The sequence below is a fragment of the Vitis riparia genome, chromosome 8 (genome assembly GCF_004353265.1).
Source record: "Vitis riparia cultivar Riparia Gloire de Montpellier isolate 1030 chromosome 8, EGFV_Vit.rip_1.0, whole genome shotgun sequence".
Lineage (NCBI taxonomy): Eukaryota > Viridiplantae > Streptophyta > Magnoliopsida > Vitales > Vitaceae > Vitis > Vitis riparia.
In genome coordinates, this window is record NC_048438.1 from 18,629,747 (window position 1) to 18,654,496 (window position 24,750).

The 24,750-nt window shown below is 36.4% G+C and overlaps 4 protein-coding genes across 7 annotated transcripts; all 4 read right to left on the reverse strand.

Moving 5' to 3' along the window:
- Nucleotides 1–1,164: 1,164 nt before the first annotated feature.
- LOC117920678 (caffeic acid 3-O-methyltransferase-like) lies at nt 1,165–3,710 on the reverse strand. Its single transcript, XM_034838273.1, has 3 exons — nt 3,077–3,710; nt 2,918–2,982; nt 1,165–1,464 (listed from the first exon to the last, which is right to left on the reverse strand). The coding sequence occupies exons 1-3, from the start codon at nt 3,708–3,710 to the stop codon at nt 1,165–1,167; spliced, it is 999 nt and encodes a 332-aa protein (XP_034694164.1).
- LOC117920315 (carotene epsilon-monooxygenase, chloroplastic-like) lies at nt 3,673–12,385 on the reverse strand. Of its 4 annotated transcripts, none has more exons than XM_034837757.1 (10): nt 11,649–12,381; nt 10,794–11,090; nt 10,513–10,710; nt 9,937–10,038; nt 8,541–8,681; nt 8,332–8,439; nt 7,864–7,946; nt 7,528–7,690; nt 6,899–6,960; nt 3,673–3,872 (listed from the first exon to the last, which is right to left on the reverse strand). In XM_034837757.1, exons 1-10 carry the CDS (start codon nt 12,129–12,131, stop codon nt 3,722–3,724), a joined length of 1,788 nt encoding a protein of 595 aa, XP_034693648.1. In that variant the 5' UTR covers nt 12,132–12,381; the 3' UTR covers nt 3,673–3,721. The 4 variants fall into 4 exon arrangements, with proteins under 4 accessions (XP_034693648.1, XP_034693650.1, XP_034693649.1 ...); XM_034837759.1 differs by lacking the exon at nt 3,673–3,872 and adding an exon at nt 3,894–4,029 and having other exon boundaries at nt 11,649–12,379; XM_034837758.1 differs by lacking the exon at nt 3,673–3,872 and adding an exon at nt 4,346–4,412 and having other exon boundaries at nt 11,649–12,380.
- Nucleotides 12,386–13,987: 1,602 nt separating this feature from the next.
- On the reverse strand, nt 13,988–15,902 carry LOC117920872 (protein DMR6-LIKE OXYGENASE 2-like). The gene is made up of 5 exons (XM_034838540.1): nt 15,809–15,902; nt 15,379–15,687; nt 15,016–15,263; nt 14,549–14,900; nt 13,988–14,434 (listed from the first exon to the last, which is right to left on the reverse strand). The coding sequence occupies exons 2-5, from the start codon at nt 15,664–15,666 to the stop codon at nt 14,189–14,191; spliced, it is 1,134 nt and encodes a 377-aa protein (XP_034694431.1). The 5' UTR covers nt 15,667–15,687; nt 15,809–15,902; the 3' UTR covers nt 13,988–14,188.
- A 6,075-nt stretch (nt 15,903–21,977) lies between these two features.
- Nucleotides 21,978–24,160, reverse strand: LOC117919634 (purine-uracil permease NCS1). Its single transcript, XM_034836842.1, has one exon. The coding sequence runs from the start codon at nt 24,093–24,095 to the stop codon at nt 22,404–22,406; it is 1,692 nt and encodes a 563-aa protein (XP_034692733.1). The 5' UTR covers nt 24,096–24,160; the 3' UTR covers nt 21,978–22,403.
- Between the last annotated feature and the right edge of the window lie 590 nt (nt 24,161–24,750).

Below are 24,750 nucleotides of genomic sequence, written 5' to 3' on the forward strand. Positions count from 1 at the left end.
TGAAGCATCCAAAGAGTTTCTCAAGTCTCTTGAGTGCCTATAAATAGGGGATAATCTCATTTGGTCAAGACATCAATCATTTGAGAGTCTTCTAAACATTGTGAAGTGTTATAGTTTAATAAAACATTATACATTGTTCTATTCAAGTTGAGTAGCTTTGTTTGCATTATGAGTTGAGATCGATTTGCTTACATTATGAGTTAAGATCGATGTAAAGCTTAAGGCTCACTTAAGCAATTTCAAGAGGCTTGAATTGTTTGAGTGTTGATGTCATTCTCATCTCTCTCGTATCTCATGATCTCACACAGTCAATCACCTCCTCCAGTTTTAATCCGTGCATTTCTTTAGGTTCAATCTCTATGGATTAGGGTTAAGGTTTCCTCATGTTCAATTTCCCCCTATTAAGGTCTTGGTTCAATCTTTCCCAATTAAAGTCTTGGTTTAGTCTTTCCCAATTAGGGTTAGATTTTCCCTAGGTTCAATCTCTCAAAGGAATAAATTTTACATGGATACTCTCATCCCTATCTCTCCTACCAATTAGGGTCTCTCATCTCGATTTGTTTTCTCCTTTCTCTTGTTTCATCACCTATCACCGTATTCACATAGGTCGTCTTTTATACATATCCCCATTCTTGCACTTTCACCTACTTTTTTTTTTTTTTTCTCTCCAAAAATGAGGACTAAACCTTCAAAAAAAATCCATGCTCCTATTTCAAGTGCAATAACAAAATGTGCAATATATATATATAAAATAGGTAAAAAAAAAAAGGTTTTTAAATCTTAAATTCCTATTTTATTTTAAAGGATTTACTTTGAATTTAGAATTGACCAACTCTTGAAAAGAGTTTTCTAAGAGGAAAGGGATGCTCCACAAACTCCAAAAGAAGAGCTCTAGTTTGTAACCAAAGTTACGGTAAGACTGGTTTTTGGGTTCAAAAATCAGTACAAAACTACACCTTGGTATCTAAAGAGGAGCTTCTAGTTATCTCTTTAATTAAAGCTCAAGTAATGAAATTGATAAATAACTACAAATGACCCCATCTTACTACAGTTACTGCAATGTTTTGATGCACAATATGCATGATTTATTAATCTGAGCAACAGATTAGGGCCTCCCAATGTGAGAATTCCATTTCCTTGGGTGTTGAATTTTACTTCTGGAAATCACTTTTGGAACTCTAGGACAGTATAGAAATAGTCGATATAGAATGCTTGTAAATGGGGGAAACCTGCAGAGAGACCCAGTTGCCTAAATTCTTCTTCAGTCCTATGCTTACCCTGGGCTCTGTAGATTGTCATGACAAAGATGTCTCCTTCCAAGAGGGCTCGTGTTCTAAGACTATTGTCTGACTCCTTTGGCAGCACTGGCTCGCAGGCTATCATCTTTCCACCCACCGGTAGTGCATTGTAGCAGTTCTTCATGATCAGCTTGCATTCTTCATCAGTCCAAGTTGTCAACACCCACTGTCAAATTAACATTACAAAATTAAAAAGAATAAGTTTAATGTCAAGAAAGTAAGTTCCATTTCCTGAATAAACCTGCTCAAAAATTTTCACGTGGAACTAGTACAGCTACCACTATTCAGAGTGTACTAAGAAAGTATATAAGTTAAAAAATACCACAGGAACACAAGACACGCTTACATGTGATATTAGCATTATTGAGAAGGGGCTGGAAGAGTGTTGATGCTCACTCTGTAGCATATAGTGTTCTTTAGAATCTCAAAATATACCTCACATCACAATTTGTGGACCACATCAAAAAACCCAGTCCAAAAAACATCCATCATCATGTCCATTTCAACCAGCTTTTTTCTTGTCCGCTGCTCATTTAGACTCACTAAGAGGGTGAAAAATGTTCACTCATTACTCCAGAAGTTTTAAGCCTCAGAAAAGTCCCAAAGTAGAAAAATATGCACCAAGGCCCCCTTGCTGCAAATGCATCATCAAAATTCATATGATATGATTATTTAACTACAGTGTCCTCTCAAGTTCAATCTCATGTTGAACCAGATTGGTTGGTTACTTTTATGGCTAAAAGAAAGAAGAGTAGAGGGGCTCTTAATATCAATAATTTTCATTTCTTCTTCTGCTAAAAGGCATATTCCCAAGCCAACATACTTAGGAAAAAGAAAAAAAAAAGAAAGGAAAATCGCACGTATAAGGTGTAAATGGTGTCAGGGGGCGAGTATTGGTATCAAGATCCAGTAACACCAAACATTAAGCTTGAAACATAAGTGATTAATACCTTCCAAATGAAGCCATAAAAAGAGGGAACCATCCCAATAAAAGAGGGATCCAATCGACTAAACTTAAACATGTATGACCATTGGAAAGTGGGTTTCATACTTGAATTGACAATTACCTCCTGAACAACATTAGATCCAGGCTGCCCTCCACACCTAATCTCACCATACATGCGGTGGCTTGGCTTGCATCTTCAAATCTTCACTTGAGAATCGATTTGATGAGCCAACATATTGAAAAATTTTAAGGCCCAGGTACCAGCCCTCAACAGTGTCAAACTCATTACTTCTGGACAAATTGTCCTTTTTGAAAAGGTAGTATGTATAAATTAATAACCGCTAAACAAGAAAGACCGCCAAAGGGAAAACAGGACAAACCACCCTCCCTCTCGAGAAGACATCACTTAATATTTAGAATCAATCAAATGTACCCAACCTTCTTTTATGTACATACTAACCAAAGCTGAAAGGTTACAAAGGAACCAATGTTTTAACTTCTGGTGAGTCTAGTCCTCACTTTCAAAATATATTATAATATATTGAGCAATTCAACTATAATAAGATAGGAAAAAGAATCATGCTTCTTCGGGGTTGAAATGACAAAAATGGAATTGGAAAAAGCACGTCTAAAATATTGCTGTGAGAAATGAGAAGGGAAAAGCAGGACGCACCTTCATAAAGATAGCATCGCCATCAGGAACAGATTTGAACATGTCACCTCCAACGTGGGTCACACCTGCAAAAATCCAACGACCCTGATTAACTCTACATCCATTTCCCACACTCAAACCTTCCTCTTATCCATCTCAAAAACACTCTAATATTCTCACCGGGAATGTCTGGGGCCTTGGCTACGACCTCCGGCAAGTCAAAGTTTATCCCCTCCTTAATATTTGTGTGTTTCTGTAAGATCATCCTCAGACAATCCCCTGCACTCCCACCAACGTCCACCAATCGTTGCACTCCATCAAACCCATTGTACCCGTTCAAAATAGCCTTCATGAAGGGCACGGATACCCCCGACATTGCCCTCTGCATCAGATCGTTCATCTCTGGTTTCTTACCATAGTAAGAATAGGCCGGCTCGCCGTTGGCTTTGACGAAGGGCTCGGTGGTGGAGTCCACAACGGCCTCGTGAACCAATGGCCACGCTGTCATCAACTCCTTCTGGTAGTGCTGCAGCACATACGCTCCGTAGGAGAGGCCGTCCGCATCGGTGACCAGCGTTTTTCCGATGTCGGTGAGGGAGTATTTCCGAAGGACTTGCTCGGAGGAGGGGTCGGTTAGGAGGTGCTCGGCGAAAACGCCGTAAGTGGTGAGAAGGCGGAGGATGCGTTGGAGATTGTGGGGATCACCGGAGGGGAGGACACGTGTTAGGATCTGGGAGGCGGAGAGGGGAGCGTTGGAGCCACCTTGCCAGATGGCATCAGGGACGTTGAGGCGTACGATAGCGTGGAGGCACATAGGGACACTGATCATGTTGGTGAGCTCCAATATAGCCAATCTGGCTTGATTTCGGCTCTCCAAGGTTTCGTCTTCCATGACTGCCTCTTTTTCTTTCTGTAGACTGCACTCTCTTCTCTTGGCCTTGGTTGGATGAAGGAGAGAGTCCCTTCCACTTTCCACCTATGGAGGGTGTTTTGGTCAATTTATCAGACGATGCTTCCGATGCATTTTTTTGGATACTAAAATTATAGTAGGGTTATGTTTTGTCGTTTGCCCCTAATTTTCCATCTTTCATTTGTGGGACTTCTGAGTGGTAAATGGCACCTAGTTGTGGCACCTGTGCAGCCCACAAAAGTTGAAACTTTGAAACTTGAAATTGAATGGAGGAACTAATCACACTTCACACGTTCTAAATTTTTGCCATTTTAGAATGGGTTACTGTGTCAACCTTATTTGGTTGTATCTTTAATTCATTTTATAATCATAACTTTATCATCCGACCATCATTAACTTCCTGTAATAAATTCATATTTTCTCTTGGGTTGGTCACCTTCACCCCCTTGGCCCACCTAGGCGTGCTCTCTGACGCGACGGCAAGGACGTCTAACATCTGGCCATGACGAAGACAGAAGACCCAACAAAAGCTTGAAGACCTCTCAAGTTTCTTCTTAGTTATGATATATATGATTAGTTGCTTCATTCAATTTCAACCTCTGCGGCCTGACAGGTATTTACCATTTAGAGTGGTGTAAAATCCAAACACACCCACAAACAAAGATGAAAGGTGTGAAGAAAGCCAAAAAAAAACGCATGGCTATTTTGTGATAAAGTAATTTGTTATCAAAATATTTAATTTTTTAATGATAATGTTTAGCTAAAAATAATAATAATATTTTTAATTTCGTTTTTGCTTGCATATTTTCAGGTAAATTTCAATCACCTTCCCTCATGTTTGAGTTAAATTTCAATTTTCCTTATATTTTTCATATCACATAATCACTACATTTTCCTAAATATTTCTTGAGAATTTTCTTTTAAATTTTTTATATTTGAATATTTTCTTTAAAGAGGATAATTTTCCTATGCAATTAAGAATTGGTAATTTTATAAAGTTCGTATTTGGTATGGGATCATGAATTAACAGAAGCAAAGACCAAAAGGGATAAGGATATGATATGTGCACACGTCTCATGTTTATAAGGCCTCAAGAAGACCTATTTGCATTGGCACAGGCACCAGGTTCGCTTATATATAGATTAATTTGAAAATTCAGAATATTCTTTGCTTATTTGAAAATATAAAAGATATGCAAGTAGCCTCCATAAAACAACATCAACTTTTCCCACTTTGTGATCAATCACATCCTTGACTTTTATTTTGTTAAGGAAAGGATAAACAAAGACAAACATTCACATCCTTGACTTTTATTTTGTCATGATAAGGATAAGCAAAGACAAACTTTTTTTAGCATATCTAAAAATCACTACTATGTTAGAATCATTCCAGAGATGCGCGGAAAATTGCCATGTTATTCTTCATATGGATGGTTGGTGATGCATGATATTCAATCAGATGATTGTTTTCTTCTTAATCCTAGTTCATCCGGGACTATCCTGCTCCCTCCATTAGGCTTTTTAATTATATGATATGCATTTTATCATTGCCTCCAAAGGATCCCAATTGCCATATTTTGTTCATCGTAACCGACCTTTTTTTGTCTTGTCGTCCCGGCGATAATGAATATATTAAAAGAGTATCAAATTGAAGCTTATGGATCAAGAAACATATCTAGAAAGTGAGAAGGAAGAAATTGAATTCTTTAATGGTTTTAAAGTAGAGAAATCCCTTATTGGGTAAGTTCTGACACATGTATGTGAAGATGCAGACTACCTACACTAGACAACCTGGACAAAACAATCTTATGAAGTTTCATTGTTCCCTAGGATTGACTTTGGGTCTTTCTTGCATAGCTTAGGTGGAGGGCAAAGAAGGCCTTCTTTCATAGGGGCCTGAGCCATCAGTGAGATATTACTCTAGAAGAGCTAGAATTTTAACCTTATGTTAGGACCTACAGGCCAAGGGACAATCTCAGGTAGATAGTTGAGGATGAAGAATTTGAATACAATAATGAAGAAAGCTACACCGAAAATGAGAATGAAGAACTTTAATTCGAGGATGAAGAATTTCAATATGATGATGAAGAAAGTTACACAGAAAATGAGAATGAAGAACTTGGATTTGAGGATGAAGAATTCTAGTATGACAATGAGGAAATCAATGAAGAACTTGAGTTTGAGTTTCAACATGATGATGAAGAAATTTACGTAGAAAATGAAAATGAAGAACTTGGACTTGAGGATGAAGAATTTCAGCATGGGGATGGAGACGTTTATCTAAGATTTATGACACAACTCTAATAGGTTGCAAATTGGTAGTTGCTGATTTTGAAGGTTCATCTATTCAATTTTGGCCATTGATAAGGGATGAGCAGATTCTACCAAGAAGACTAAAATGTTACCTGATGGAATCTCATGGTGAGCTCTTGCTAGTTCATAAGATATACTCAAAACTATGCCAGATTTTTGGAAGAGGATATTGATTTTGAAATTTTTTGAATAGATTTCTCCAACATGGAGTTAGTGGAGGTGAGAAACATAGGGGAACGATCAATATTTCTTGAGAAGTCCACAGGCAGATGTTTTGATGTTGTTGAACCGGAATTAGAAAAAATTCTATCTATTTTATAGAATTTGAAGATAGATATCTCTATATGTTTGATATTGAAGATGGTAGCATTTTAACATCCTTGCCATGTCCAATTGTAAGCACTTGTAATTCATCACTTTCTTGAATTGAATTATAAATCATTTCTTTTTTCATATTATTAATCTCTTCCAAATGTGTGTTCGATTGGGAAAATTTGGGATGTTTGGGCTAAATTTGGGATCAATATTTCTATGGATGTTCATGCATGTGGAGGCCTAAATTCTGATGCCATACTTTCAGTTTCCCCAAGTGTATAACACCCAACACCTAACAAACAAATGTTCTTACCACACCAGAAATCCTCTACCAATATGGAAGACAGCATTGTTTACTGATTGCTATTAATTGTTATACACTCAACAACAGAAGTATAAACATTTTTAGTGATGAATGAAAAGAATCAGAACATTATCACTTGGATATAAAATTTACGATTTTACCTAGAAGATGTTGGAACAAATGCAGATGGAATTTGCCTTTGAGTCAATTTCATGTACAAGCCCTGCAACAAAAAAACACATTATTTGGATAACTATGTTCATATATCAAGAGTTAAGAATCAGGTATGAATCAAATTTTAGGGCGTCATTTTGTGAACAGGTTAAACATATTTTTATTTGTTCAGCTCAAACAGTGCATCATATAAAGTTCAAGCATTTTTCAGGCCTGTGTTGGAGTAATCAAGTTCGAACACAGAGTATTCTTGGATCCAAGATATAAGAAGACATTTACAGATTCACAAGCAACTGTATGCCTGATCTTTTTTTTTTTCATTTTTTCTTTTTTATCTCTATTAGATTGGGTATGTTTGACTTTGACTAGACAGTGTTCCTATCCAGATATTACCAAGCAAGAGTTCCGAAAAAATCTCTATAAATGTTTTTTTTATCACATTCAGATCCTAATCAGATACGTAAATTTGCCTTCTCTTTTTGTGTCTCTGATAGGGGCTAGGGAAATGTATGATACTGCTACAGTACTATTATTTAACTCAGGTTTGGAATCCTAATTAGGCTGTGTCATGAGTACTGGTGCATTGAGGAACATAAGTGTATGTCAAGAATATTACATTTGTTGTATGAATGGTTGCCCCGGTAGTCATGCTAATATTCTGATCAGGAACCAGCTCAAAATTCATGTGCTGCACAAAGATTGCAAGTGCAACAATCGCTTCCAGCAAAGCAAACTGATCACCAACACACTTACGTGGGCCCCCACTAAATGGAATGAATCTACAACATATTTTCTGGAATTAGAATAAGAGGAAACATAAAAGCAAAGCATTATTTTTGGGCTGTATGCCCAATAAATAGCTCTGATTTCCAAGAATCAAACCTCAAAACCACAGAAAAATGAGAAGGTGGATAAGCTTGGCATCTTGAAAGGACTTGGAAAAAATAAATACCTGAAATCTGTATTTGTTTCATTAGGCACAGGACCTTCTAAGTCGAATCTTTCTGGCAGAAAATCTTCTGCTCTTTCCCAGACCTTGTGTACATTTACAGTGATAAAAGTAGAAGGAAAAATTATTTAACTAGAAAACAAAGGAATGGAAATTCAGCATCCTCTAAAAGCATGCATCATGGATTGAAAAGGAAACTTCTTGTACACCAAGAATCTAGAGTAGAAAGTTCAATATATGAATCAGGCTTAATTCTTCCATATTCAGAATTTGTGAAGAGGGGAACTTTGAAACTTGGTAGCTGATAAGGAACTAAATTTAGAGAATGCTAATTACTGAGTTACTAAATAGAATTCATCAAAATGCAGCAGAAAGCAAAGGTCTTTACTTGTAAGAAGCAGCTTGAATTAAAGAAATTACACTTGATCCATTAAAACAAACGTTAAAGAGAGATAGTATATAAGGAGACACCTGAGAGGAGTGATGGATATTATATACTGAAATCATTATATCTTGACCAGCATTGACCTTGTAATTTCCAGGAAGCACATCAGCGACTTTAGCTCTTCTTATCAAAACCTACAACAAATAAGAAATGCTGACACCCGCAAGAAAATATCTTCACAGAAAAAAATTGTATTATGATTCAGTCAACTTGAAGGATGCAGGGTTGCACCTACAGGAGGATGAGGGTATAGACGCATGGACTCATTTATGCAACGTGTTAAGAACTTGAGATCCTTTATATCTTCATACGAGGGAGACCTTCCCTGTAAAACCCTGTCGACCTCTTCTTGTGCTTTCATCAGAGAAGAAGAGTTCTGCATGAAAACATTTGTGAACAATAGGCAGCTAATCCATAGCCCTTTTCAATTGAACCAATCTCCAGCTTTACATTTCAGCAAAATGTCAAGTATATGTATTATTAGATACATGGTAAAGATTGTACAAACTTGAGCAAATGATTGAAGGGACATAAAGTCATTAATGCAATAAGTTAAAAAAATAAATGCCTCAATCAAAGACGTGGCTTTAGATAGATTGAATGCCAGAAAGAAATCTGTCACCAAACACAAATAGTTTATCTAAATTCCTGAGAGTGATAAAAACATAAATCTTACACAAAAAAAAAAAATGATATTATTATACAAACAACCTTGGTGTTTGGGTTACTGATTGAGCACCACAAACCAGCTCTTGTAAAAGCCTTTCACTTTATACACACGACAAACATTATCATTGAAAATGAATAGGCCATAAATAGATTAAACATGACAAGAAATACCATAATTTTTGCAAGTATATATCCAGCAAACAATTTCAATGCCCCTAATTATGATTTCTCATTTTCAATAGAAACCCCCAGTCACATAAGTTATACTCTGATAGGCCAATGTTTCTTGCCATCTGAACCATTTGATCTAATGTCTATTGTCTGTGTCATTGTTTCAAACTCTACATAACTTTTCTTTTTTCTTTTTTTCCTTTTTATCTTTTTCTGCTTTTTCTTTTTCTTTTTTTTCTTTTTATATGATAAGTTAAAGCCCATACAAATTCTAAAAGAAAAAGACCCAGCAACCTTGGGGTGATTTAAATACATTGTTCTATTGAAACCCCCTAGAGCTGAGCAAGATTGAATCCATTATATCTTTTCGAATATTTTTTTTCTTGCATTTACTAAATCTATATTTGACTCATGGCTGACCCAAGCTCAAGTGGTTTGCCTTCCTTTGGTTCAATATATGTGAGAAATTAATTGTGATAAAGTTCATATGATAAATACCTTATTCCATAAATATAAATAAGTGAATAAATACCCCGTAGGGTGTGGTTATGTTATCAACCCTATTGGTTTTCTGTATATGTATACGTCGTGTATACCTTTTTATTAATACAATACCTGTTTACTTATTATAAATAAATAAATACTATTGTCCTGTTCCACATTTCACTGTTTACTTTAGACCAGAAACTTAGAGAATTTATCTTTGCAATTCAACATACAAAGTGGCAACATCTTCTTTACTAATAGAAGGGAAAACGTTGTAAAGAGAAACATGATGATTGTAATGATACCTTACTTAAAAGATATAATGTCCAAGTCAACACTGAACCAGTGGTCTCATGCCCAGCAACCAACATTGATAAAAGGTCATCTCGTAACTGCACACTTGAAACCTAAGATATACAGCACCATTATGTTAAATCTATGAAAATAAAGCAAGCTGGAAACAATAAATCTGATATTGGATCAGGTTTGAACAGAAGCAGTAAATCTCAAGACACCTTGGAAACCAAAGCCCAATATTGACTACATCATAGTTCTTCACTTGACAGTATAGTCCCTATTGTGTGCGTGTCTTTTATTTTCCTTATCTCCCCTTTTCCCACATTTTAATTTACTTTATTGCTTTTTCTGCTTATGACTTGTTTTACACATGCTTTAAATCTACATATCTGTTTTATCTGGGAATCTACATATGCCCTTGACACTTCTAGAGCAGGTTGAAGTAGTCTAGCTCCCAGAGGATATAGAATTGCTTTTGTCCACTTCAATGCAAATTTGCAATCTCAACACTAAAGTCAAAAACAATCACAACAAGAGAAAAATGCCAGAGTTCAAAGAAGTACAATTGAAAATCATAAACAGACCTCTTCTCTGCTAGCAAGCAAGAAACGAAGGATGCTTGGATCTGAGTCATTAACATATTCATCCTCATCAATCCTCTCACCCTCTCTTTCCACAATTTCTTTGCACTTAGCAATAAGTTCTTCTACAGTTTTCCTTATTACTGTTACTGATTCTTCAGCTTTTATTTGTCTAGGGATTATCTTACACAAAGCTTTGACCTGCAACATGAACAAAATTGGCCTAGTATAATTGTCAAAATAACAAAGAAAAAAGGTAAGAAAGGGTGTGAGTTAGGAATTGCCTTCCAGTATGGTAAAAGGTCAGTTGATCGAGCCTCAGCCTCTTTCAATGCAGTGTAAACTGCATCAATAACAGGACTATCAGCAGTAAGTGAATCAAAATTGTAGTTGAACACAGATAGACCGATGACATCCAGAGTCAATTGAGAAAACTTCTCCTCCATGTTTACAGCACTGCCATTGAGTGCATCAGTTCTAAGATTCTCTACCAATCTCTCAGCACATTTGCAAAACACCCGATCAACAATTATGGATAAGTATCGCTTGTGAAGAGAAGGAACCACAGCCCTGCGCCTCACCTATCAGAAATCAGATTTTTATTCTGACAGAGCAACACTAAAGAAGCAAGAACAACCCTTAAATATTCATTCACAATTATTGAAAGCTTCTAAACTAAAAATTCAAAGTAACATCAAACATTATTTTAGGAGCTGATTTAACTTGACAGGAAAATAAAATTTGGGCTCCATTGATTCTTTAAGTCGACAAAAACTAAATTGACATGGGAATGAATTAAGAGATAGTAAAGAGCTGAAAGCACAAGGAGAAGATATCAAAGATTCTTATGCTTTTTATATTGTTATGGCTTCCAAAACATAAAAAATAATAATAATAATAATTCACATTAAATAATCCAAATTGTATACCCAACTCAGTTGAATGGAAGCATTTGTTTTCTTCGTTACAAATAATGTGACAAACAAAAGATAAAAAAATTCGGATCCCTTCTTTTCTCCTACAATTTTCAGAAGCCAATGGAGCATAGAGGCTGTTGATCATAAGCCCTTATACATCACCGTAATAAATTATAACAACTTTATACACAAAAAAAACCAAGCGAAGCAGCAGGGGAGTACCGTCCAAAGCTCGCCTTCCGCAATGGCAAAACCCGATCCGAACAAAAATTCCGAAACCTCGGCCACGAGACCCTTGGCGTATTTGCCATAATTCCTCAGAACATGCTTAGCAATAGCCGGGTCACTGACAACCACAAAATTGCGGGGCCCGGCGGCGAGCCGGTAAATGGGTCCGTACATATTCATCCATCTGAACAAAGGAAGGAAGAGGGCACCACCCAGGAGCTCAGACACGTCATCCAGTTTAGCAGTGGCCATGGGTATACCGGAGTCGTCTTGGCCCATGGTGAGAGACCGGCTCAGAGAGGTCAGCCAGTCAGGGCTCACCCAGGAGCTGCTTCTGGTTGGTTTAGGGTTGTTGTCTGAGGAACATGTTATGGAGAGATAGGGAAGTGAGGGATTAGGAGGGAGTGTGGTGGGTTTGAAGTTGAAGGTAGGGGGTGTGAGGAGTGCGAAAGAAGAGAGAGACATCAAACTAGGCATGTTTGTAATAATGGCTCTGGGTCTGGGGACCGAGAATTAGCCTTGGAAGACCTTACTGCTCTCTCCACCTCACTCTCTCAACAATCACCATAGCCACTGCTGCCGCCTGTATAGATTGGGTTTCTCAATGTGGCTTATAATTTTGCCCTTTGATTTTTGCTGCAATTTCAAGTCCTATTATCCCTACTTTTTCCTGAAATTTGCTTAATTTCTTTATCAGTTATAAATCACCTACTACAATCAATTCCATTCCCTACTGCCTTGGCTCGGTCCTTCACATGGAAAGCCTGATTCTCAAACCTTCTCTAATCACAAGTTTTCAAAATTGCATTTATATATTTGAAATTTGTTTTGTTTTTTTATTCTATTGCAAAAGCTATCATAATATTATTTATTTGAACACACTAATTCAAACAAGTTTTTATAAAATATATTACATCTATCCCAAAGGTTAGTAATATTGGAACCGACTCAAATGCTATTTTTGAGAAAATTAGAAGGTTAATTGATGCTTTCTTGATAGAAGATATTCTTAAACGAGTTTCTTATTATTATAAGGAGTAATTGTTAGGAAGTGACCTAAATTTTTAATCGATGTATCTTACGTTGATATATTATTATAATATTATATTTTTTTGTAAAATAAGGATAATTATTATAAATATCTTTATAAATATTATAAATTATAAAAAGAATAGGTCATGAGATAGAGATGAATTTGTCAAAATTATATGAGCTGAATAGACACATGAAGAAAAACGAGAGATATTTAATGGAGTGAGAAAACTTGTGATTCAAGATGTAAATACAAAGGGTAGGAAAACATAAAATATTTTTAAAACTCAATCGTTGTATTTGGTTTTATCCTTTATAAAATTATTTATGGTATAGTGAGAATATTCTCTTTCATTCGTGAATGTAAACATGGTTTGTCGAATCATGTTAAAACCTCGTATATTATGTTGTGATTATTTTATCTTTTTTGTTCTTAATCTAATATTGTTTGCATTAAAGCGTACGTTATCACAATAGTTAACAATATGTCATTTGTATTTGAAAATAAATAAGATAAATCAAGTAGGTTAATTCCTCTTATGTAAATTGTCTCTCTAAATTCGTTGGTGTACATCTTGTTGGAGAAGTGCCATGATTCGCCTTCCCTACAAGTCCCCTAAGCCACCAGGTCCCAGCTGAGACGAACCTTATCCGGGTCCAAGTCAGAGCTATGTAACGATTTTCGTACATACTATAGGATCCACCCTTCCTGAGTCCTCCATCTCGGATTCACGCACCTTACCAGGTTAACGGACTGCTTTAGAATAAAATAGAAACCCTCAAATTCACATGCATTCATCGTCTGGCCGAAGATGAAATCATCTTTGTTGTTGAATTCAAATAACTTCATTTCAAGCAAAAGCAACAGGTTTTGTTAAATGAAAAGGAGAATGGAGCGATTTCATTTCTATTAGACATTCATTATGGACAACCAGGTCATACTCATCATCTTATTTGTAACTCCATGACCTTAAGGCTCCCTTGTTCATTTCTCACTCCATTATTGAATACTAAAAAGAAGGTATGAAAGTCTCCAGAAAGGAGCAGTATACTTGCGCGCCTTCCTATTAGTTTTTTAAATAAGAGATCTAAGGAGAGCACAGAGAATTAATTGAAGTCAACCCATATTAATTAGTTGATCTGACACGAATATGGAGTAATTGAAAGCAGCCAACATATTGATTAATGTATTGGGACATGATGTTTGATGTTTGATGTTTGATGTTTAATAATTGTATGCTTCCAATAATAGATGCATGTTGCTAGAATTTTGTTTCTCTTTCTAGCTTCTTCCAGCCTTATTCAATGAATGCGCCTGACGGTACCAACACAATTGGAACTGGATTTTACAATTAGCCCGAAGGTAGGACATGAGGGAAGTGGTAAGAAACTTTAATCGATCATTCCTATACTTGCTCATGAAATCACTTATACATTTCCACAACCACTGCTAAATAATTGAGGCCACAAAAGTCAAACTACATAATAATATTTCTCAGACTTCAACTCAATTTCCGAGACTCCAGGAAATTCTTCCTCTTGGGCTCACAGGAAGAAATGTAGTCCAGAAAGCTAGCAAAATCTGTGTCCTTGTAATGCCTTGGATTTTCTTGGCTGATGAGCTGGGGGGCCGGTTTTACCATGCACTTGAAGGGAAGACTGTGCAAAGAAGCAACCGAAATACGAGGCTTTGTTGAATTCACAACTACTCTATGCAACACACTCTTGTACTTCCCATTGCTAAAGATCTGATACAAACCAAGTCATATATACACATGGTTAAGCAAAGGAAAAAGGAAAAAGGAAAAAGAAAAAAAGAAAAAGCATCAAATCGTGAATGGTAATTAATTTGATGGACCTACCTCAAGGTGGTCGCCGATGTTGATGACAAAAGAATTGGCAAGTGGTTCAACTGTTAACCATTTTCCTTTGAACTGTATCTGTAAACCCTGAATATCATCTTGTAGAAGGAGAGTAAGGAATCCATAATCAGAATGTGGAGGCATTCCTAGTGTGAGTTCGGGTTCCGGACACGGCGGGTAGCAGTTAACAACCATGAGCTGGCTCCCATCCTGGAATTTTTTTAAAATGTCATCATCTTCTTCTCCTGTCTTTTTCTTGGTGTCTCCACATAGTCCCAAGCTCTCTAGGATGGCCTCCATGAGCGTTAGAAACAAGTACTTGGTTTCTTTGGAGTAAGTAACAGCCAATTTCCTATTAATTAATATATTATATATATAAAAACAACAAATTATATATATATATTAGTCATATGTTAACATATATATTGTTTTTCTGGTTTATTCTGAGCTGAGCTCTCAAGTCTCACCTAAAGTCCACGGGAGAAGATGGCCATTGAGGAAGGACATCTGATAAGGGATGACACATTAGCTTCAAGAAGTCTCGCCAACAAAAAACACCATCTTTGGTCTGGTTGAAGCTAGTTCCATATCGAACTGGCGAGCACATATCTGCAGACATGTACTTGGCTCTTTCTTCCATGGGGAGATCAAAGAACCTTTGGCTCGCGTCAATCATGCTGCTGATGATATCGCTGGAAATACCATGATTTACCAACTGCATTAATCCAGAAACAGCCCATATTTTGTAAGTTCCAATTCAGCTATATGTCTGGAGAAAATTCAAATCATAGTTTTAGGCAAAATGATTTTGAACTGAGCAATACCCCCACCTGAAAAAACCCATATTCTTCACAAGCATTAGCGATAGACTTGAGGACTTGGGACCTATTGGAACCTTGCAACTCAGCAAAATCGATTACGGGCAAATTCAGATTAAGCTCGGCTGCATTGGGTACTCCATTATCCGAACTGGGTCGTTCAGAGACAGGCAATATGTACTTGTTAGGAACTTTTGAAATCCCATTTTCACAAAGGTGCTTCACTCCTTTCTGGTAGTGGCTTTCTAAGGGATCATTCTCCTGCTTACTCTCAGTTGTTATTCCCATTGCAGGAGACATGTAGTATATATCAAACACCACCTGAAACACATAAATATTTGAAAAAAAGAATGTAATACACCAATCTTTTCTGCGTGTAGGTGAAAAATAGAGAAAAGAAAAGAGAATTTGGACTAGGAATAAAGGTGACTCCCCCACTTACCTTCTAGTAAAAAAACTTGAAAGAGGTAGAACAAGGATATACACGGACTGAGAACGAAGAGTGCAGATTTTGAAGAGGAGTAGGTGTATTTATAAGAAAGAATCAAGCGATTCGAATGGTGCAACAGTAGCAAGTTTTATGAAAAAGAAAATGGGGTCTGCGGTTTGTGAATTCCATTCAAGACTGGTTCTCTATAACAAAACCGTTGACTGCGCACAGTCACAGCACGAGATGGTAGGGTCAGCAACCCCCAATAAGATAGCCACAAAATTTCAACTATAATGCACTGTCCTCTTTCCTAGGACCTACCTTGAGAGTGAATCTGTCTCTTTATATAAATGGTGGAATGCCATGGCTGACTTTTGGTACTCACCTCAGCTTGAGTAGGGTCCCTTTCCTATTCACTCGAATATTACAATTTTATGGGTTTTATGCTTGTCCTCTCCCTCTCAATCTCAAATATTTTGATTAATTCTCTTTATTTAGTTTGTTGGGGGCTAGTGTTAGCGACAACATTGGTCAGAACTCCAGGCAATTCGGTGGGTTGTTTCGGCCATTTTTTACTGCTTACCACAAACTATGCATTCCTAGGCTGTCTTAATGACCTAAATGAGCCTTTATAATTTCTTCAATTATTATGGATACGTATTCTGATGAGTACCGGATCTAACTATTCATTCTATGACTTTCTCGTGAAGCTCACGCATCATCCAGAGAATTCTAAGGACTAAATCTCAAAAGTTGAGGGCCAGAGGTTGAAGCTGTCATGGGAAGAACTGGTCAGTCCTTATCCACCTTTTGCCTTGATGACTTTTATGGTGATTTTGATTGAAAAATTGAGTATTACCACGTACGTATTTATCCTTGTTCTTATTCATTATTCTCAGCAGATTACTATCACTCGTTAACTTCGGGACAAATCATTGGGCAGACCGGCAACAGTGTAATTTGTCTCAGTGACCCAGCTTGATCTATCTGTAGGCTTGAACAATGACTTGACTTGGAAAACATCAACCAAATTTCAATTCGTGTTTGACTTGGGACGATGCCTGAAGCAGCCAGACTACTTTAATGTACTTGATTAGTAGTTTATATATGACTTAAAACTCAAACTATTTAAGTTGCATGCCTAAACACCTCATATATATTGATCAGGTGATCATCAGATTGGCCCGAGCTTCAGAAAAAGGCGCTTTAGGAGCTGTACCGTGCATTGAGATCGATCCTCTCTTGGAGCCCGCTTGGACCTGTTTGATTAGCAAGCATAGAGCTTAATTCAATTAGCATTTGGTCAGCATAAATAAGTCAATTAATTTTATAGTTTCAGAGGCTGTCATTGGATATCAACTTTCCATTGACTCGTATATGAAATATGAAAACATGCACCTGCATGGTCTGGGACGTATTAAATAAAGCTATCTCATTAATTGGTATATATACATTTGTGCTAGCTTCATGTATTTTAGATGACTTTTGGGTTTGTGGATACGTCGGACCAACAGACCAAACAGTAAATATGAAACATATTATAGCACATATATATATATATTCCGACTAAAATGCAAAGCAACCCTCTGGTCAGTTGGTGACATGTTATATATCTGCTCATCGTTTTGGAGATAATATGATCAACACTTAAACATTCACGTACTTATCTGCAAGAATCATTCTTGCATTCTTATATCAGAGTATCCACCATTAATGAATGACTATGTCTACTTAATGAGCCTACAATATTAACATATAGATTTAAATCAATTGTTCATTTAATTTCCAGGAAACTGCAGAAAAGAAAAATGAATTGAATACATCACTCTTCACATGTCACAGACTTCATCATCTCGACGCATAAAATAAGCTTATCCATGCATTACAGCTAGCGGTTGACCTCAGAAGCATTTTTGTACTAATAAAACTAAATACGAATATTTTACAAACGTGTGTTATATGAGGTAGCTAGGTATCTATCCTATATGACACCTAAAGGAGCTCTTCATTTTTAAATTAAAAGAACCAGGTAGATATTGAAGAGCTTTGTTTGCAGTTGGGCCATTTGCTGTTGGATTTATTGGGGTAGGACCAAGTGATCCTATGGGCCTTGAGTCTTTATATGTTGCCTAACTAATCTTTGAACCCTAGTGCTCTTTCTTCTTAGGTCACTGCGCCCTTAAAATAATGATGTGAAGGAGGAGTGACCTATGACCATCACCTCCAAGTCAATCTACCCTTTCGACAAAAGTAGTGGCTGGAGTTGGTGCCATCCTGGCCCAGTGTCCAAACAGGATGGTGCTCCCGTGTTGAGTTTTTTTGTCTTTTGTTACTCATTCGTTGCATGGTCTTGATCCACCTCAGCCATTCAATATTCTATGCCCTCCGCATCTATCATATTATTTTATGTCCTTTCCAGCTTCTTTTCTTCTCTATTTTAAATTCTTTTGGATGCTTACCACTTTACCCTCCATGCATGACATCTCATAATTGATATTGTGTATGATCTATTGAATACCGATTGGATGGGATGCTGTATCTATTTGAGAACAATTGAGAACAATAGATTATGGACAATTCCCTCCCTTGCTGTAAAGATCCTCTCCTAATTTTGCATCTTGAGTTTGGTGCTGGTCCTTGGCTTTTGCGAGAAGCTTATAGATTGTAATTCCATTTTACTCATATCTGATTATTTAATTTATATCTTTTCATTTCCATTCTACTTGTCCAACTAGACCTCTGCTTCCGGCAGTTTTACATACCCAAACAAATGGTTTCGGAAAGTTGATGGGAGACTTTGATTTAACCTAAGGGTCTCCAACGGGCCGGGCCGGCCGGCCCGGAGGAGTAAGGCCCATGGCCCAGCTAGGGGTGGGCCACTAAGCCCGTTGACTGGCCGGGCTTGGCGAGCGGGCCTACAGGCTTGGGTAAAAATTAAAATGCCTTTTGAGTTTTAAAAGAAGGAGGATTTGAACCCTTTAAGGATTTCAAGGAGAGCCAACCACCAATTGAGCTGACCCTCTTTTATATAATTATTTTGCATTAGTTATATATATATATATATTAGAAATGTTGTATGATTTTTGAAAAAAAAATAAAAGTGAGTTGACTGTTCAACAGTCACATGACCGTTGAACAAGCCACTCACTTCAAATGTTAAATTTCAAAGTATATAACCGTTGAACAGTCATCTTGGCATTTAAAAAAAAAAAAAAATCCTAACGGTCACATACCTCCCTATAAATATTAAATACCCTCAATTTATTCTATTATCTCAACTCTCAAGCTCTCTCTCATTCCACAATATTTCCAATTATTACATTTTGTCTCAAATTATTCAATATTATTGGTGGTGAAAAACAAGAATTGGTGGCTCAAAGAGTTTGAATTTGAAGGAATTTCTGCTTCGGTTATCTAATTTAATAACATATTTCACATTTTCTTTTATTTATTTGTTACATTTTAATTTTACATTTATTATTTTTAGCATAATATTTTATCAATAATTATAATTATGGCAAGTGGTTCTTATTCTTCATCTAATGCATGTGATAACAAAAAATTTACTTCAAATATATGGCAAATAAAAGAAGATCAATATAAAATATTTCATATGCGTTGTTGTGCACATATTTTAAATTTAATTGTAAAAGATGGATTAAACACGTTGATGATACATTATAAAAAATTAGAGGTATTGCTGCGGGTCTTAATAGTTCTCAAGCAAAATATGAATTATTTTTTTATTGTTGCAAAATGTTAAATATGAAAAAAAGAAATATAAATTTGGATATGCCCACTAGATGAAATTTCACTTATAAACTTTTACAAACTATTATAAAATATAGAAAAGTAGTAGAACTATATGAAATACAATTAATTAGCAATGATTGTGAAGCAGATATTGATGTATTAAATGATTACGATTAGCATATTGTAGATCTTTTAAGAGATCTTTTTGAAGTATTTGATATTTCAACAAAAAAATTTTGTGGTGTATATTATTCATCTTCAAACCGAGTGTCATGCAAATAACTAATATTTTTATTGTACTTAAAAAATATTTAATTTTGGATATATTTAATGATGCAATATTTGCAAAGATAGAAAAAATTAGAAAATATTTGGGAAAAATACCTTTAATTTTTTATCTTGGTTTAATTGTGGACCCTAGATTGAAATTTGAAGCTTTGGATTAATGGTTAACAATTATTTATTTTAATGACCAAATAAAAATTGAAAAAATTATAAATGAAATAAATTCATTATTATATAATTTATATAACTATTATAGAGAAAAATATGGTGATAATATTAGTTCTATTAAATTACCACCTACATCTACAAGCTCTTCATCTTTTTATAAAGGAGCTCTAGAAATGTTGAAAAGTCAAAAGAATGCAACAAATAGTTCTCCAAACAACACAACTGATTTAGATAGATATCTTAATACTGATTTAATTTCATTTGAAGATGATGAAGATTTTGATATTTTAATATGGTGGAAATCACAACAACATAAATATCCTGTGCTTTCTATCATTGCTTATGATGTACTAACAATTCCTGTGAGTACAGTTGCATCAAAAGCTACTTTTAGTGCAGGTGGAAGAGTAGTTAGTGATAAACGCTGCAGCTTAGTGACAGATTCTATTGAAACAAATATATGTGTGAAAGACTGGGCACTAGCAGATAAAAAGATATTTGATTCTATTCAAGAAAAAATATGCTTGCCGATATGGAAAAACTAAAATTATCAAGATCTTCATGGATTTGCAATAGTTCTCCATCATCGCCAAAAGATAATGATTAAAATATTTTACTAAATGTATGTCATCTTTTTATTTTTATTTTTTGTGGTTGAAAAATACAAATGATTGACAAATAAGTAGGTGCCAACCTAGTTGGGATGTACTTATTTTGTAGTGATGTAAACTTTTCCCACATTTTCAAATATAATGTATACATTCAATGAATAAAATAGTTAACAATGAATATTTTTATTAATGTAGCATTTTCTATTTTTTGAATATCTTTTATATATATATATATATATATATACATTTTTTTAAGTGGCGGGCCTACGGGCGGGCCGGCTCGGGCCTAAATTGGGGCCGGTGGCCCGACCCATCCAGAAATGGGATTGGGCCAGGCTAGGACCTGCCAGGCCCAGACTTGTCGGGCTTTAGCCCGCTGGGCCAGACCGGGCCGTGGGTTGTGGGCTTCTTGGAGGCCTTCAAATTTTATCAGTAGAAGAAAATACACTCTAGTTCCAAACATATACTTGTAATTCCATTTTTTTTAATAGACTAAAATTGGGTTGGATTAATATTGATATAAATTGAACTTAAATATTTATACAAAATAAAAATAAAATAATTATTTTTTAAAAAAAGGATAATTTTTTATCCGATCAAATTAGTTAAAGCTTGTTTGACAATTGTTTTTTAAAATGGTTTTCTATTTTTTAGAATAAAAAAACAAGAAAACATGTTTAATAATTAAAAAATGTTTTCAATTTTTTATTTAAAAAAAATATTTTTAGTTATTTTCACTTGTTTTTTTATGATTATTTAAAAAATAATTATACAAGTATAAAAAATAATTAAAAATAAAGCATTGGATATAAAAATGATTTTTAAAACATATTTAAAATATTAAAAACAAGTTAAAAAGTAAAAAAAATTATGTTCTCAAATAGACTTTTATTTTACAAAATATTAGAAAACCGTTATCAAAAACTATTTTTCAAAACTATTTATGAAAACAATCACCAAATATGTTATTAATTTTTAAAAATTTTAAAAAATAATATTTAAAACAACTTTCCAGATATCCTTATTTTAAAAACCAATAATAAAAATATCAATTTGTTCTCTACCTTGAAAATAGATTTAAAAAATAAGTTTAGCCTTTATGTTCTTTTTTTTTTTCTTAATTAAAAATAAAGCAGTCCCATGTAATGAATCAAACAGGGTACATAGGGTGATGGTCGGCGGAGCTCTCCTTTAAAACATACCATATTTAATCAAACAACTCCTACAGGCTACCAGCTCGAAAAGGGGGCTAACAAATGAGAAAGCAAAAAACTGCAATAAGAAATAATTGTGAGACATGAAGATTGGTTTAGATCCTGTAACGTTTAAGAAAGAGTTGAGATGAATTTAAATATTGGCCTCAATTTGGGGTTGATAATGGGAGAGATTCACTTATCATTATTTTCTTTATATAATTTACAAGCGCGTAGTCATATGCAGCTGAGAGCACATGCCATGTTCTGCAAATGCCAAAATAAGATAATGCACCCAAATAAGAAAAAAAAAAAAGACCTGTATTGTATTTTTATTCACATTACAGAGATCATTGAACGTTGGCATTTCTTGCACTCCACTTCTATTTCAGCATTCCAACAAAAAAGATGGGGAGCAATAGAGAAGATCTCCATGGTGACTGACAATTCAGGCATACAGAAATATTCAATGCCAGTAACTGTTGAGACTTGGGAAACGAAATTAAACTAAAATATGTAATCACAAAGCTTCTTATTTTGTATGTAAATTTGTTTGTGTTCCAGAGGTATAAGAGAAGATGGAAAAGGGATAAACCATTAGTTTGCAGCAGGCAAAAGGGGGTCTAAAGGTTGGGAATTTCTGTCTTTCCCTTTCAAACATGAAAGAATCCAGTAAAGGATCCCTGCAGAGAAGAAGCTGAAGAACCAAGCGTTGTTGTAGATGGCAACAAATGTATCAGGAACTGAAGTCAGAATTCCAAGCTTTTGCAATAAACCAGGAACCACTGGCAAGATCCCAATAACCAAAGCTGTCATTGCTGCCAAATTGTAACCTCCTGAATAATAGTAAGCTCCATGGGGGCTCAAAGAGTATAGGTCATTGATACTTAGATTCATGCGGTGGATCAAGTAGTAATCTGCAAGAATTATGCTTCCAATTGGACCCAGCAATGCAGAGTAGCCTACAAGCCAGGTGTAAACAAAGCTCTCACTGGAATGAAGAAGCCTCCAAGGCTGAAAAGCAATTCCAAGCAATGCTGTGAGCAGAGCTCCTCTTCTAAATGTGAATTTTGAGGGGCTGAGATTGACAAGAGCATTTGCTGGGGCCACAACGTTTGCAGCAATATTTGTTGTAATGGTGGCAAGACTAATGCCAATGATGGCGAGGATCATTGTTGTGAATCCTCCAATTTGCCCAAGAAGTTGAATTGGATTGGATATTAAACGGCCAAAAATCACGGTCGTAGAGGAGGTCACTGCCAGGCCAACAAATGTGAATGCGCCCATGAAGATTGGAAGGCCAACCTGACCGATAATTTGGTCAGTCTGGGTCTTTGCATATCTAGTGAAGTCTGGAATGTTAAGTGCAACGGTAGCCCAAAAGCTTATATTTGCTGTGAGTGAGGGAAAGAAGAGTGACCAAAATTGTGAAGAGGATAGCCTTGAAGACAAGGAGAGCATGGGGGTGAATCCACCAGCATTAACATAAGACCAAAGGAGGAGGCAGGAGGTGAGAATGATGAGAATTGGAGCCGAGTACTTCTCCAATTCACGGATTCCATCCATTCCCCTCCAGACAATGGCCAACTGGGCCAGCCAAAAGACAATGAAACATGAGAATTCAAGAGGGGATGTGCCCAGCCAGGGTAGGAACTGGGACAAAGAGGACTGTTTGATAGTTTTTGGGAGTAGGAGGAAAATTGCCTCACCTCCAATCCATGTCTCAATCCCATACCAACCACAACCCACCAATGCTCTAAGCAGTGTAGGGAGATGGGCACCGCGAATCCCGAAAGCCGATCGGGCAAGGACTGGGAAGGAGATGCCGTAGCGGGTGCCTGGATGGCCTGTGAGAACCAATGGGACTAATAGGATGATGTTGGCAGCAACAACCGTGGCAATTCCTTGCCACCAAGCCATCCCAAGTTCAACAAGGCTGCCAGCAAGGTAGTAGGATGGAACACCCACGACAAGACCCACCCACAGGCTAGCCATTTCCCACCCGGAAAATGTCCTTTGGTGGGGTGCCGTGGGCTTGAGATCATCGTTGGTGAGGGTGGGATGAGGTTCAAAATCATTGAATTTGGGAGTGGGTGTGGGTGAGGGTGTGGCTTGGCTTGATGCCATGGTTGAAAAAGAGAGCCATCTTATGGGGACAGACAGTTTCGTAGGTATGGAAGTTGGAAATGGACGAGTGGTGAGGAAGCGTGTAGTTGTGGGAGAAATTGCAGTGGTCGAGGACGAGTGGGGATTGGGAGGGAGATGGAGGCTGAGATACTTGGACACCATCTTGATTCACTTTTCAGAATTGTGGCGTGGAATCAATGGTGTCTTGTTTGGGGATAGACGCTGAATGGCAGATACCAATCGTTCTAGTCGCTTTCATTTCCTGTTTTTTTCCTTGAAAATATTGTGATTCCAATAAGGTGGCTATACGGAGATTTTTTTCTGCCTAGGATCTTGAGCTTCAAGACAACTGATCACGCGCCTTGTTAACAGGTGACTTTGTGTCATCACCTTGATCGATGAAGCAGTTCAGTACACGCGCTTCTAAAACTAGGCAGCGAATGAATAATGGGGTTGAAAGGTCAATGATCCCGTTTTTAATAAGTGTATCGATGATTCAGTTGCCTATTTGAAAAGATCTGAATGATTTAAATATTTAAAGAGACGGTAGGGCATGGGATTTGCTTAAAGTCTTCCGGATTCTCTTTCCGGTGGCCCAACAGAATTGAAAACCATCCAACTAAAATCTCTAAACCAGAACCCACACTTGATTTGTTTTTCTAAATTCAGCTTAAAAAGAGGGCTATGATTCTTTAGCTGCGTCCCTCCGTAGGATTACTGCTCGACTGGTGGAAAACTGATTTCCCAACCAATGATAACCCTGTCCCACTGTCAATGTTCCCCTTGTTGGGCCAGAAACTTGTCCAGCCCATATACT

Bases quoted from the DNA above. Each gene is read 5' to 3' on its own strand.
- LOC117920315 (XM_034837757.1), bottom strand. From the start codon at position 12,131: ATGCCTAGTTTGATGTCTCTCTCTTCTTTCGCACTCCTCACACCCCCT. The intron at 6,961-7,527 runs GTAATATTCTTG...TTTTTGTTGCAG, and splicing joins CAACCATTCATACAACAAAT to GGCTTGTACATGAAATTGAC. The intron at 3,873-6,898 runs GTAAAATCGTAA...CACCCTCCATAG, and splicing joins TTTGTTCCAACATCTTCTAG to GTGGAAAGTGGAAGGGACTC.
- LOC117920872 (XM_034838540.1), bottom strand. From the start codon at position 15,666: ATGTCTCCTGCAATGGGAATAACAACTGAGAGTAAGCAGGAGAATGAT. The intron at 15,264-15,378 runs GTGGGGGTATTG...GGATTAATGCAG, and splicing joins AAGAATATGGGTTTTTTCAG to TTGGTAAATCATGGTATTTC. The intron at 14,435-14,548 runs GTAGGTCCATCA...GGTTTGTATCAG, and splicing joins ACATCGGCGACCACCTTGAG to ATCTTTAGCAATGGGAAGTA.
- LOC117919634 (XM_034836842.1), bottom strand. From the start codon at position 24,095: ATGGTGTCCAAGTATCTCAGCCTCCATCTCCCTCCCAATCCCCACTCG.
- LOC117920678 (XM_034838273.1), bottom strand. From the start codon at position 3,710: ATGTGCCTCCACGCTATCGTACGCCTCAACGTCCCTGATGCCATCTGG. The intron at 2,983-3,076 runs GTGAGAATATTA...GGATTTTTGCAG, and splicing joins CAAGGCCCCAGACATTCCCG to GTGTGACCCACGTTGGAGGT. The intron at 1,465-2,917 runs GTGCGTCCTGCT...TTAATTTGACAG, and splicing joins GCGATGCTATCTTTATGAAG to TGGGTGTTGACAACTTGGAC.